General features: G+C 50.3%; 1 protein-coding gene across 3 annotated transcripts in view; it reads right to left on the minus strand.

Moving 5' to 3' along the window:
- LOC135557140 (alpha-ketoglutarate-dependent dioxygenase FTO-like) overlaps positions 1 to 13,081 on the minus strand; it is a 229,162-nt gene that overhangs the window by 197,157 nt on the left and 18,924 nt on the right. For 2 of the 3 annotated variants that reach the window (XM_064990355.1, XM_064990364.1), the window contains exons 2-4: positions 5,107 to 5,184; positions 2,454 to 3,495; positions 137 to 265 (exon numbers count right to left, since the gene is read on the minus strand). In XM_064990355.1, the coding sequence (XP_064846427.1) occupies positions 137 to 265; positions 2,454 to 3,495; positions 5,107 to 5,184 (1,249 nt within the window). The remainder of the gene's footprint in view (positions 1 to 136; positions 266 to 2,453; positions 3,496 to 5,106; positions 5,185 to 13,081) is intronic. The other variant, XM_064990359.1, reaches the window with a different exon arrangement.

Consider the following 13,081-nt stretch of genomic DNA (forward strand, 5'->3'; position numbering starts at 1 on the left):
GAGCGAGAGTCTGGAGTGCATCCTGCTTCTATGGGTCAGTAGGGACACAGTAAACCAAACACACTAGAACATCTAGTGTAAATCTCACACAGACTGGAGATGTCATGTAGAAGGAATGGTGCGCATGCTCTAGTACCTCTAAGGTAGTAGGAGTCTCCGGACTGCAGTGGGAGTGTCAGTCCAGGGGTGTGGATGTCCCAGGCCACCTTTAGACCAATCCTCCAGCAGCCCTTCTCTGCAGGACCCTCCTCCGAGCTCACACCTGCTAAACACAAACAATCCCACCACTTAGGTCAGTCAGATCAGAACCAAATATACAATAGGAGACAGGGCATATTGTTACATTATCTCTCAGTACAACTTGTGTCTTCTTCACAGTTTCTGTACAAGAGGACAGCCTTTTTAATAAAAGTATTTGATGTTAGGTAGCTAGTGTGTGTAGGGGCAGCAGACAGACAGGGTAGTGGGGACTATTCTCCTCCCATAGCCAGTCTCTGAGCCTCTCACCGAGCCTCTCACCCAGCCTCTCCCCAGCCTCTCCCCCAGCCTCTCCCCCAGCCTCTCACCGAGCCTCTCACCGAGCCTCTCCCCAGCCTCTCCCCCAGCCTCTCCCCGCCTGTCCTCCATCCGAGGCACGGTGAGAAAACGAGATCTACCCAGCCCCTGTTAGGTCCACACCCTTCAGCATAAATCAATACTAAAGTCTTCCCGGGCCTCTCTCAGCCCCAAGGCAAATCAGGCCTTCTCCTTTGCTCAGCAGAGGACAAATAGTAACTTAATTTCCAGCCAGCAATTTCTGAGAGAGCCGTTAATGACACTGCTCCTAAAGGACCCAGGATGGGAATGGTGTTGGAGCTGGAGTAAAAAGCATTGTGGTCTTTCCAGACGGAAAACACTCCGCCGCCAAGCCAGATACCTCCGGATGAGCGCAGCTGGGTGACTCTAAATAAAACCATTCTGAAACACCAGACAGAGCCTTGGGAAAAAGAGACAAATACTAGACTTCTCGCAGACCTGACATGAAAAGTAAGCGTGTCAAAGAAAGACAGGTGTCGTGCAAATAAACATGCTTAGAAGGTTACTGGTTACTGTACGTACCAGACTGGGATGTAAAACAGCTCAATTATTGAGTTGAGAAAGAGAGAGAGAGGGGCTTTGACTGCGGCGCAAGCCGAGAACAATGTAAAAAAACATGGGCCCCTCGTAAAAAAAACACATTCCGCATGGTAACAATTCCATCTCTGTGGTTCTGGGAGTATTCAGAACGATCTGGCCTAAAGTGAACATAGCATTTCTTGAGTAATGCACAGCGGGGTTAGCGAGCAGTGATGCTAAACTTTGTCAGGTTTGCCTGTGAAGTCTGGTGCTGTGGGGTCAGTTTGGCCTACAAAGGAAAGGCACAGCTGCAAGATAGAACAGGCTACCTAGACTACAGCCCCGGACGGTCGGTCCTGTGCTGTTTGAAGCCAGCGTTCCCAAGGGTCAAGGGTCAGAACAAATCATCTCCACAGACTTTTACTCTACAGCAGGTGGTTCTGTTTAGCCAATCCCTCTGAAATAATGTTGGCCCGCTGCAAAGGTGGCTGAGATATGGGTTGTGCACTGTATTGTCATGTGAAAAGGGGATTGTGCACCTTGGTCGTAAAACAGAGTAAATATTTGATTTAAAAATATGATCATGGTCGATCAATCAGAATTCTGTTAGACGATCACTGATTCAATAGCAATGAACTCAATCAAAAAAGGTACACTCATATCAGCACTATAAAATCAGGCCGAGACCCACTATGATAGAACATCTAGGCTAAACACTGCCTCAATACTGCCTCAATACTGCTGTACAGTCTAGAACCAGTAATCAAAGCAGACACTCATTATTCCATATCAGATAATTACACATTGATCATTTCTGGAGGAAATGACTTCGATCAGATCGTTGAGCGATAAGGATGGGCGAGTTGTTGGAGTTTTGTAGTGTGCCGTTCAGCATGTGTTTAGCCCCTGAATGTGTCCCAGAGAGTGTGTGTTGATGATCTTCCCTCACCCCCTGGCCCTGCTAGCGATAAGGCATCCCAGCCTGTCAGAACAGAACAGAGGCAGCCTGTGATGACATTTGATAATGCCCTGACACTATCAGGCTGATAGATCTGATGGCTGGCTCACTGGAGGCCGTGTCTGAGATAAATGCTGTATAGCTGTTGGAAGTGAGCTGCTGTAGGGCCATATACACAACGTTAGCTGTTACCTGCATCTGATAGAGATAGTAGCTCAAAATTACATCACAGTGGAGAAGAAAATAGCTACTTCTAAGGGGTTGTGGGTGGAGTGATAAAAATGGGATAACAAGTGAGACTAAAGGGTGTTTTTGAGGAAGTTTGGGTCTAGTTTGACGGGGATCCACCACTACTGACAGTGATATACAACAACTATACTGTATAACCTTTGACCCTCACCTTTGTCGTCATGACAGCTGTAACTGTAGACGGCCACAGGAGATAAGCTGACCAGGTTCTCATCATGGTGCCAGCCCACAGCCATCTTACCCATCCCATAATACGGCTCTTCTTTCAACTGGCTCATAGCTGCTGGGTCCATGTAGTTGAGCAGGGTGACGTTGAACTGGGTCGGGCCAGCACAGGATGTCTTAGCAGGGTTGAGGTTAGAGCATCCCTGGCCACTCTGCTGGTCTTCATCCTCCTCATCTTCAATGTGGTACCCAGAGAGACTGTGTTTTAGCTCAGCCACAGGCTTCTCCTGAGGGCCTAGGTCTGTGGTCTCTGTCTCTGTGCTGCCAGCTGGCCTGTGCTTCCAGCCTGTGTGTTTTCCCTCACTGTGTTGTTTTGACACCATTGGACTCCCCAATTCAGTTTGTTTAGTCTTCATGTCTCCCATCTCGTCGCCGTGTCTTGACTCCCACGCTGCATCCTGTTTGGATGATGAGCCTTCCTCTTCACTGTGTTTTGACTCTATGTCCCAATCGTCGCTGTGCTTTGACTCAGTCTCACCCTCCTCACTCTGCTTGGACTCCGAGTCTCCTCCATCATCACTGGGTTTGGACTCCTCGCTCTCTTTAGACTCTGTGTCTCCTTCTACACTGGGTTTAGACTCTATAGCACCAACCAACTCGTTCCTGCACTGCTTGAAAACATCCCCCTCCTTCCTGTCTCCGACATCAGAGCAGAAGAAGCAGTTGAGCTCCCAGAGTGCTTTGCAGGCGGCGCTGAGGTCTGGGTCGCAGCAGGTCCCTCTCTGCTCATCTGTGTGCCAGGGGATGGTGAAGAGCCGTGTGTCCAGATAGCGGTAGGTGGTTCCTGGCTGACCCAGCAGCACCCGGGACACGGCGGTGAAGACGTCTCGGTCCCTCACCTTCACCAGGTCCCTCAGGAAACAGCCCCTCCGCCGCAGGGTGAACAGAGCAGCCTCCACCCGACCATGGAGCTCCTCAGGCAGGGAGCAGGACCGCCGCAGAGCCAGGCCAGAGTAACTAGTCTCCCACTGGAACACAGGCAAACACAGATCAATTAGCTGTTGTTCTGATTGCTATAAGTTAAGTGGTATCTGTCTCCAGAAACAATTGATGGAGAACAAGTACACAGACCAAACAGCCAACATAAATATTGTATAACTAGCCATGTTCCTTCTAATTCTATGGTTCTGCCTATGAGCTAAGTATCTTTCCAAGTGCTGAGTCCTCTGTCTCCAAGGGATAGACAGAAGGCTTTGATATGGACTAGTATCAATGGCAGTGGGATGGCAGAAGGTCTGGACTAGTACCAATGGCAGTGGGATGGCAGAAGGTCTGGACTAGTACCAATGGCAGTGGGATGGCAGAAGGTCTGGACTAGTACCGCTGGCAGTGGGATGGCAGAAGGTCTGGACTAGTACCAATGGGATGACAGAAGGTCTGGACTAGTACCAATGGCAGTGGGGTGGCAGAAGGTCTGGACTAGTACCAATGGGATGACAGAAGGTCTGGACTAGTACCATTGGGATGGCGGTGGGATGACAGAAGGTCTGGACTAGTACTAATGGCATTGGGATGACAGAAGGTCTGGACTAGTACCAATGGCATTGGGGTGACAGAAGGTCTGGACTAGTATCAATGGCAGTGGGATGACAGAAGGTCTGGACTAGTACCAATGGCAGTGGGATGGCAGAAGGTCTGGACTAGTACCGCTGGCAGTGGGATGGCAGAAGGTCTGGACTAGTACCAATGGGATGACAGAAGGTCTGGACTAGTACCATTGGGATGGCGGTGGGATGACAGAAGGTCTGGACTAGTACTAATGGCATTGGGATGACAGAAGGTCTGGACTAGTACCAATGGCATTGGGGTGACAGAAGGTCTGGACTAGTATCAATGGCAGTGGGATGACAGAAGGTCTGGACTAGTACTAATGGCAGAAGGTCTGGACTAGTACCATTGGCAGTGGGATGACAGAAGGTCTGGACTAGTACCAATGGCAGTGGGATGACAGAAGGTCTGGACTAGTACTAATGGCATTGGGATGATAGAAGGTCTGGACTAGTACCAATGGCATTGGGGTGACAGAAGGTCTGGACTAGTACCAATGGCAGTGGGATGACAGAAGGTCTGGACTAGTACCAATGGGATGACAGAAGGTCTGGACTAGTACCAATGGGATGACAGAAGGTTTGGACTAGTACCAATGGCATTGGGATGACAGAAAGTCTGGACTAGTACCAATGGCAGTGGGATGACAGAAGTTCTGGACTACTACCAATGGCATTGGGATGGCAGAAGGCTTTGATATGGACTAGTACCAATGGCATTGGGATGACAGAAGTTCTGGACTAGTACCAATGGCAGTGGGATGACAGAAGGCTTTGGTATGGACTAGTACCAATGGCAGTGGGATGACAGAAGGCTTTGGTATGGACTAGTACCAATGGCAGTGGGATGACAGAAGGCTTTGGTATGGACTAGTACCAATGGCAGTGGGATGACAGAAGGCTTTGGTATGGACTAGTACCAATGGCAGTGGGATGACAGAAGGCTTTGGTATGGACTAGTACCAATGGCAGTGGGATGACAGAAGGTCAACAGTGGTCTGAACTCTGGACCAGCCTGACTGTCTGACTCACCAGCTGTTGGAAGCCATGGTCTGAGGGCCCGAGGTAGGGGATGCGCTGGTCTCCTAGCTCCTGCAGCAGCCTGCGTCTCTGGAGAAGAGGAGACCAAACACAGGTCAGTACACAAAGGTCAGCAAAGATGCACACACCATGATGAATTTACAGGTAATGACATGTACGATAGAAGAGAAGAGATGAATCCAGGGTTTTGGGAGTTGACGAATGCATTAGCCTACATTTAAACTAAACTGTGAAGCATCAGCATCCCATTTAATTCAACCTCCCCAGATGATATCCCATAGTCCCCTAGCTTCATTGTCGTCTCACATTTTTATGATTTCTGGGTTCTGCAGTGGGGTTCCTCACAACCTTATAAAGAATGCCCTGCTGCGTTCTGCGTACTGGCTCCCTCCTATAAAGACCCAACCTGGTGGAAGGATCAAAGCCCTTTCATTGGCTCACATTCCATTCCGACCTGTAAATCCAATGGCAACCAGCGTAAAACTGCGATACCCAAATAAATTTCACAAGTGCCGAACCCTCCCCCTCCTCCTTCCCTCCCTCCATCCATCTCTCCCGTCTGCGTCCCTCCGTCCTTTATTCTCTCCCCACAGCCCCACAGGTGCACACACCCCACACCCCACACCCCACACCCCTGTCAGCCACTGGCTGGCTGAGAGCCGGCGGGCGAGAGTGCCATGTCAGTGACCCGCTCCTGCCTTTAAACCTTTAAATGTGCTGTGGACACCGGTGTGAACGCTTTGCCCCACCCCTTGCCGCACAGCTTCCCCGCATCAGCAGTGAGCAAGCTCAGAGCAGAGTGTAGGCTGTGAGGTTTAAGGACAGCAGGCCTCGTATATATTCCCAGACATTTACTACATGCGTTTCACATTTCTGCCGGCCTAATAATGCCAGAGACCTCATGCGGGACGCGGGGGAATGCGAGAGTCCCGACCGCCAAAATATGTCCTGACTTTTAGAGTAAAATAAAATGTCCTGTTAAGAACATTAAAGTGTACGCTTAAAAAGGTTGTGTCCTGAATGACTCAAAAGAGGACTGGATCAAAAAGTGGACAAACAGAAAAGGTATGTGCATGAATACAGAGGAAAAGGCAAAATGTCAGTATGGGAGACGGAGACGGAGAACCTATTAGCTTTATGTTATTAGTAGATTTCCCTTTAGGGGGCTACAGCTTTATCTGCAGACTAAACAACACCAACACCACCCCCACCATCAACTACAACACCACCAAACACCAACAACACCACCACCAAATACCAACAACACCATCAACACCAACACCACCCACACCAACAACTACAACACCACCATCACCAAACACCACCAACAACTACAACACCACCAACTACACCAATAACACCACCACCACCATCAACTACACCACCAAACACCAACACCACTAACACCAACAACACCACCACCACCACCAACTACACCACCACCATCAACTACAACACCACCAAACACAAACACCACCCCCAAACAACAACAACAACACCACCAACAACAACTACAACACCACCACCAACTACACCACCAAAACCAATAAGACCACCATCCAACATCACACCACCACCAGCAACACCACCAACAACCAACAACACCACCAACATCAACTACAATATCATCAACTACACCAACACCAATAACACCACCATCAACTACAACACCACCAAACACCTACAACACCACCACCATCAACTACACCACCAAACACCAACAACTACACCACCAACAACACCAACACCATCAATTACACCAACACCAATAACAATAACACCACCACCACCACCCCCACCATCAACTACAACACCAAACATCATCACAAGACCATCAAACACCAACAACACCACCACCAAATACACCACCACTACCAAGAACACCACCACCAACTACACCAAAACCACCACCAAACACCAACCCAACCAACAACATCACCACCATCAAAAACACTAACAACAACACAAACAACAACACCACCAACATCAACACAATCAGGATGCACAATGGGCTTCCAGACAACCCGGCACTCTAACTTATTCTATTTAGAGTGGAACAAACAAAAGGAGTGGAAAACTGGTCCACAGACAAAGTGAATCTACAACACAAAACAACATACACTATTCATGGCCAGTCTGTGTTCAAAGGGCCAGGAAGAAGAGCAGAGGAGGAAAACTGACAAGCTTCAGGATATTAAACCTGTGTGTGTGTTTCTGTGTGTGTGTCCAGTGTGGGAGTGTTTCTGTGTGATGTGTGAGCATGAGTAAGGGGGCAGTGTGGTGTGTTTCCTGTATGTGTTGTTCCTGTATGTATGTGTGTACAAGGCTGGTTGGTAGGCCGTTGCCAACTTGACCTTAGCACATTGCCCTGTGTGATGGGCATGTAGGCATACACACACACACACACACACACACACACACACACACACACACACACACACACACAACTGGGCTGGATAGCACACTTCCTCAGCTCCAATCGCACACAACCAGGCTGTCATGCACATGTCGAATACATCAAGCCACTCAGAAATTCCACAGGAAAAAAAGACAACCCCAGCTCTCTGCAGCAGATGGGCTCTCATTTCCTCCTCTCTTCTCTTGTCTCTCCTCATCTCCTCTCCTCTCTCCTTCTCTCCTCTCATCTCCCTCTATATCAGAGCAGGCTCTCTGTCAGTTAGAGACGCTGCTTTTCCACCCAGCATAAGAAACCAGATTACCAATCTCATAAAAACAATGACATGGATGATTTACTGTAACCAGTCGTCTGTTCTGAGTGATATATCTGATGCTGCTCCTAATCTCTCTCTGTTGACGGGATTAAAATCCTCTTGGCCAGACTGTTTATCACATAAATAGGGGGTGTGTTCTCTCAGATGTGGACATGAGAGGGAAATCAAACGGCTGGTATTTTTTTATTTTTGACACTTTAGTGAGTAGATTCATGTCCAGTGCTTAGATCATTATGGCTCAAAATAACTAAGAAAATAATGTGCCTACATCAAAATTGCTGGTGGCAGTGGAGAAGAGCTTGTTTCCTCTGAGAGGGTGGTTTGTCTGAGGACTACCCCCATGGGTCCAGCATAACCCTGAGGAACCCTGGGTCCCAATGGACTGGTTTTGACTCGGGTTGCAATGCTGTAACAATCAGAACCAAAGTCAGGGTGTAGGTGGAACCAGACCTCCAACCAGTAGATGGCGTTCTACTGAGAGCCCTGGGGAGTTTAAACCTTGACAGCCAACCCCAGCCCCCTCTCATCCCCACGATGACGCATTGAGAGTTAGCTGCCTAATCGAGCACTTTGTTTAGGAAGCAAACAATTGGTACTTGTGTGACACCGATTTCAGAAAATGGTCTCCTCCTGCAAAAGTGACGGTGAATCAGTCTCCTGTGGAACATCAGCCTCAAACAGGGAGACAGGCAAAGACATCAAATGCGCTTCCGCCCCATTTTCATTTGGCACCCCATCGCAGAATGTGGGGGAGTGAGTGTGGGGAGGCCAGTGGCAAGGAGGATGGCAGGAAGGCCAGGGAGTGCCCACGTCGGACCGGGGGAGGGGGGGTTGAAGAGAGAGACCAAACGGATGAGGTTCACACCTGAGTCAACAAGCCTGCTGTGAGGAGTAAGGAGTGGGTAGTCACCGGACCTCCACCCCCCCAGCCCCATGGACCTCCACCCCCCACCCCCCAGGTCCTCCACACCCCAGCCCCATGGACCTCCACCCCCCACCCCCCAGGTCCTCCACACCCCAGGTCCTCCACACCCCAGCCCCATGGACCTCCACCCCCCAGCCCCATGGACCTCCACCCCCCCAGCCCCATGGACCTCCACCCCCCCAGCCCCATGGACCTCCACCCCCCAGCCCCCTGGACTTCCACCCCCCAGGTCCTCCACACCCCAGCCCCATGGACCTCCACCCCCAGCCCCCTGGACTTCCACCCCCAGGTCCTCCACACCCCAGCCCCATGGACCTCCACCCCCAGCCCCCTGGACCTCCACCCCCAGCCCCCTGGACTTCCACCCCCAGGTCCTCCACACCCCAGCCCCATGGACCTCCACCCCATGGACCTCCTCCCCCGAGCCCCCTGGACTTCCACCCCCCAGGTCCTCCACACCCCAGCCCCATGGACCTCCACCCCATGGACCTCCTCCCCCAGCCCCCTGGACTTCCACCCCCAGGTCCTCCACGCCCCAGCCCCATGGACCTCCACCCCATGAACCTCCACCCCCCAGGTCCTCCACGCCCCAGCCCCATGGACCTCCACCCCATGAACCTCCACCCCCCAGGCACCTGGACTCCCTCCGCATCGGTGACAAACAGCACGTAGCTACCTCATACACAGGGCATGTCTCTGACTGCTTCGAACCACAGTGAGATCACACATCACCTAGGTGCCATCACACACACACAATCCATCACACACACTTCCTTGCACACGGACACTGTCCCTCCCTCCCCCCTGGGCTACATGGTTGTTTTAACTGACATTTAGGCCCCGGGACATAATAAGCACTATCCATTCAAAGAAAAGCAAAACTTTAACTGCCTTTTGACATTTTGTTTCCAACAAATCGTGGCATAATGCATTCTCAGAACCCCACAAACTGGTCAGCGGGCACTGTAATAGTTATGGATGGGAGGTAAGTGATAAGTGACTGAACAGTGTAATAAATGGTTAACTGATTGAACCATCTGTAGAGTGACCTGAGAACCAGGCCCCACAGGGCAGTAATAATGTGTAACCCCACACCCACACACTGGACCAGGAGGTGGGGATGCATATTCATTTGTCTGGTTGGAGGACGAGCTGGTTTCATTCTGATCTGATCAGGTGGTCACTGCCATGTACTAAATAGTAGGTCTCAAATATAGTTTTTCTATTGAATATGTCAAAAGGTATTACAATAGTACACAGCTCCAGTAGAACATGATGAGCCTCGATGCTCCTCCTGCCCGAGAGGAAAAGCTGATCACCAACATGTATCTTCATCTGTGTCCTCCCTCAGCAGCTCAACTCAGTAGTCTCTATCTCTAACACACACACACACACACACACTGAGGCAGACACACACACACACACACACACACTGAGGCAGACACACACAAACACACACACGCACACACTGAGGCAGACACACACACACTGAGGCAGACACACACACACACACACACACACACACACACACACACACACACACACTGAGGCAGACACACACACACACGCACACACTGAGGCAGACACGCACACACTGAGGCAGACACACACACACTGAGGCAGACACACACACACACGCACACACTGAGGCAGACACACACACACTGAGGCAGACACACACACGCACACACACCGAGGCAGACACACACACGCACACACGCACACACACCGAGGCAGACACACACACACACACACACTGAGGCAGACACACACACACACACACACACTGAGGCAGACACACACACACTGAGGCAGACACACACACACTGAGGCAGACACACACACGCACACACACCGAGGCAGACACACACACACACACAGAGGCAGACACACACACACTGAGGCAGACACACACACGCACACACTGAGGCAGACACACACACGCACACGCACGCACACTGAGTAGATATTTTCAGTAGAGATCCATTCAGGTAGATGATGAAAAATGGCCAACTGGTCCTCTCCTCACTAATTATTGTTTGGGGCTGAAGGGGGACATTGTTCACTTCACTTAGCGGCAGGTCAGAGAGGGGGTGGAATCATTCATATTAAAATGTGTCCATCCATCTATCTGAACACACCAGGGCCAAGTCATTTAAAGGGCCGGTGTGATGCTGCATGGAGCTGGGCCCGGGTAGACACTTCACACCCTGTTTAGAACATAGATCTAATAACATTACCAGCACCACAGGCAGGGTGATCACCAAGGATCATTATTTAAACACACACACATACACACAAACACACTATAGGCCCACACACAGAAACACACACACACACACTATAGGCACACACAAAACACACACACAAACCACATAGTACTATAGACAATCATACTGGTTGATATTCAGAAATGTATACACACCCACAATGACAATCACTTATGGAGACAGTCAAGTAGCTTAAATAGCCATTCAATTAGCCCTCTGTGTTCTCTGTCTCTCTCTCACAGTGTTAAACCCAATCCGTGACACAGCCACGGGCAGGTGTAACCCTGTCAGGCGTTAGGAGAAAGCAAAAGAGAGAAAGAAAGAGAGAAAGATGAATCAGCCCAAAGTATTTACACATACACCTGGGGTAAGCCTAGACACTGACATCTTGGCACATACAAGGCCTGTCCATTTAAGTGCTTTTCAATGTGTCCATGGTGTCAACATCTATTTCACACTCATCTACACCTAGAAGGAGAAAAAGATGTTTCCATGACCTTTACCCAAGGTGTCAAATCTGGAGAGGAGAGCGAGTGAGGAGAATGAGAGAGAGCGAGTGAGGAGAATGAGAGAGAGAGAGAGAGAGAGAGAGAGAGAGAGAGCAGAGCAGAGCAGAGCAGATATTGAAGAGGTATGCCCTACCTTACATAAGCAGAAAAGTAAAGGGTGTTGGCCACTTTGGCTTTAATTGTTATTTTGTGGGCAGGCCATAACACTTCCATTATGATTATGTCGATAGAGAAAGCTTTTTAGTTTTCACCTACAAATGACAACATGGTTTCATGAGGTCAGCTGTTTTCCAGGCAGAATGGACCATTTTAACACTGACACACATTCCCTAGGTATTCAGATTCAGACACAGGCCAGTTTGTTGAGGGAGAGGTGAGGGAACGAGGGGGGGAATGAGGGACGGGGGGAGGGGAAGGAGAGCATTGATTGAAAGACTGTGATTAGCAGTTTTCAGCAGGGTGCGCTGGGGCCATCAAGTTGTTCTGACAGCCTTGTCGCGTCCTGAGGTGCAGTCAAGGAGAAGTCAGTGCTTTAGAGAGCGCTCTCTCTCTCCGTGTCTCTCTCTATCAGTCTCTTTCCTCCCTCTCTAGCTAGCCAGCCACACTTCTCTGCCCCGCCACAAAATCAATATGGCTCTGTAAAGTGCAGGCGGCCCGGGGGAGACTGAGGGCTAGAAGCGGGGGCAAGGTGTCCTCCAGGCCTGTCCCACGGGCCGTGTCAAGGACAGACCCGAGCCAGGATACCGGAGGCTGAGGCTGGGGTCTGCCGTGCCCCCCTCCCCCCCCTCCCCTGTGTCCGCTGACGCGCCTGGAGGACAGGATGGATAAGCAGGTGGAGCGTTAAATACTCTGCCCCAAAGGGTGTCCCGCTGCTGGGGCCCAGCCAGCCAAGACTCAGCCTCCTGCTCCCTCCTCCTGGAGGACGGACGGTCGGCCTGGTCTGGTCACACCTGAATTGGACGTTTTGTTCTCAGACAGAAAGAGAGACTGGAGAAACAGTTCAATAACAGTTAGAGAAACATCTCTGCTGTGGAAGGAAGCAGCGTGGCCCACTGGTCACACAATGTAGCTCCTTAACAGGACACAGGTCAACAGAAGTCAGCCACGGGGCATGGGCCTGCTCAGGGAATTGGTCAGTAAGCTACCTGAACACTCTCCTACAGTTAAGACAATACAATGTGTTCATAGCCTTATTATGGACAATATCTAAACCATAATAGAGCAAATAGCAAGACTACTTATTCTACCTCGCTGTCAATAATTGCCCTAATTCTGATACAGTGAGCGAAACAGATGGGTGATGTTGAGAGGATTTCAGTCATTCCGAGTGTCTGTGTGTGTGAGTGACTGATCACAGTGGAAGTGGCTTGTGTTGCTAATCCAGAAACCAGTGTACGACAGAGTAAAGAGCCAGCTCTGTGTTCCATCCACAGTGTTAACAGCACAAGCTGATCAACCCCTTCAGATGGCAGCTAGTCCCCTTCCCTGTCCTTAAGGATCTAGTCTAGATGATCTGCTGCCTGTCTGCAG

This window comes from Oncorhynchus masou, chromosome 2 (genome assembly GCF_036934945.1).
Source record: "Oncorhynchus masou masou isolate Uvic2021 chromosome 2, UVic_Omas_1.1, whole genome shotgun sequence".
Lineage (NCBI taxonomy): Eukaryota > Metazoa > Chordata > Actinopteri > Salmoniformes > Salmonidae > Oncorhynchus > Oncorhynchus masou.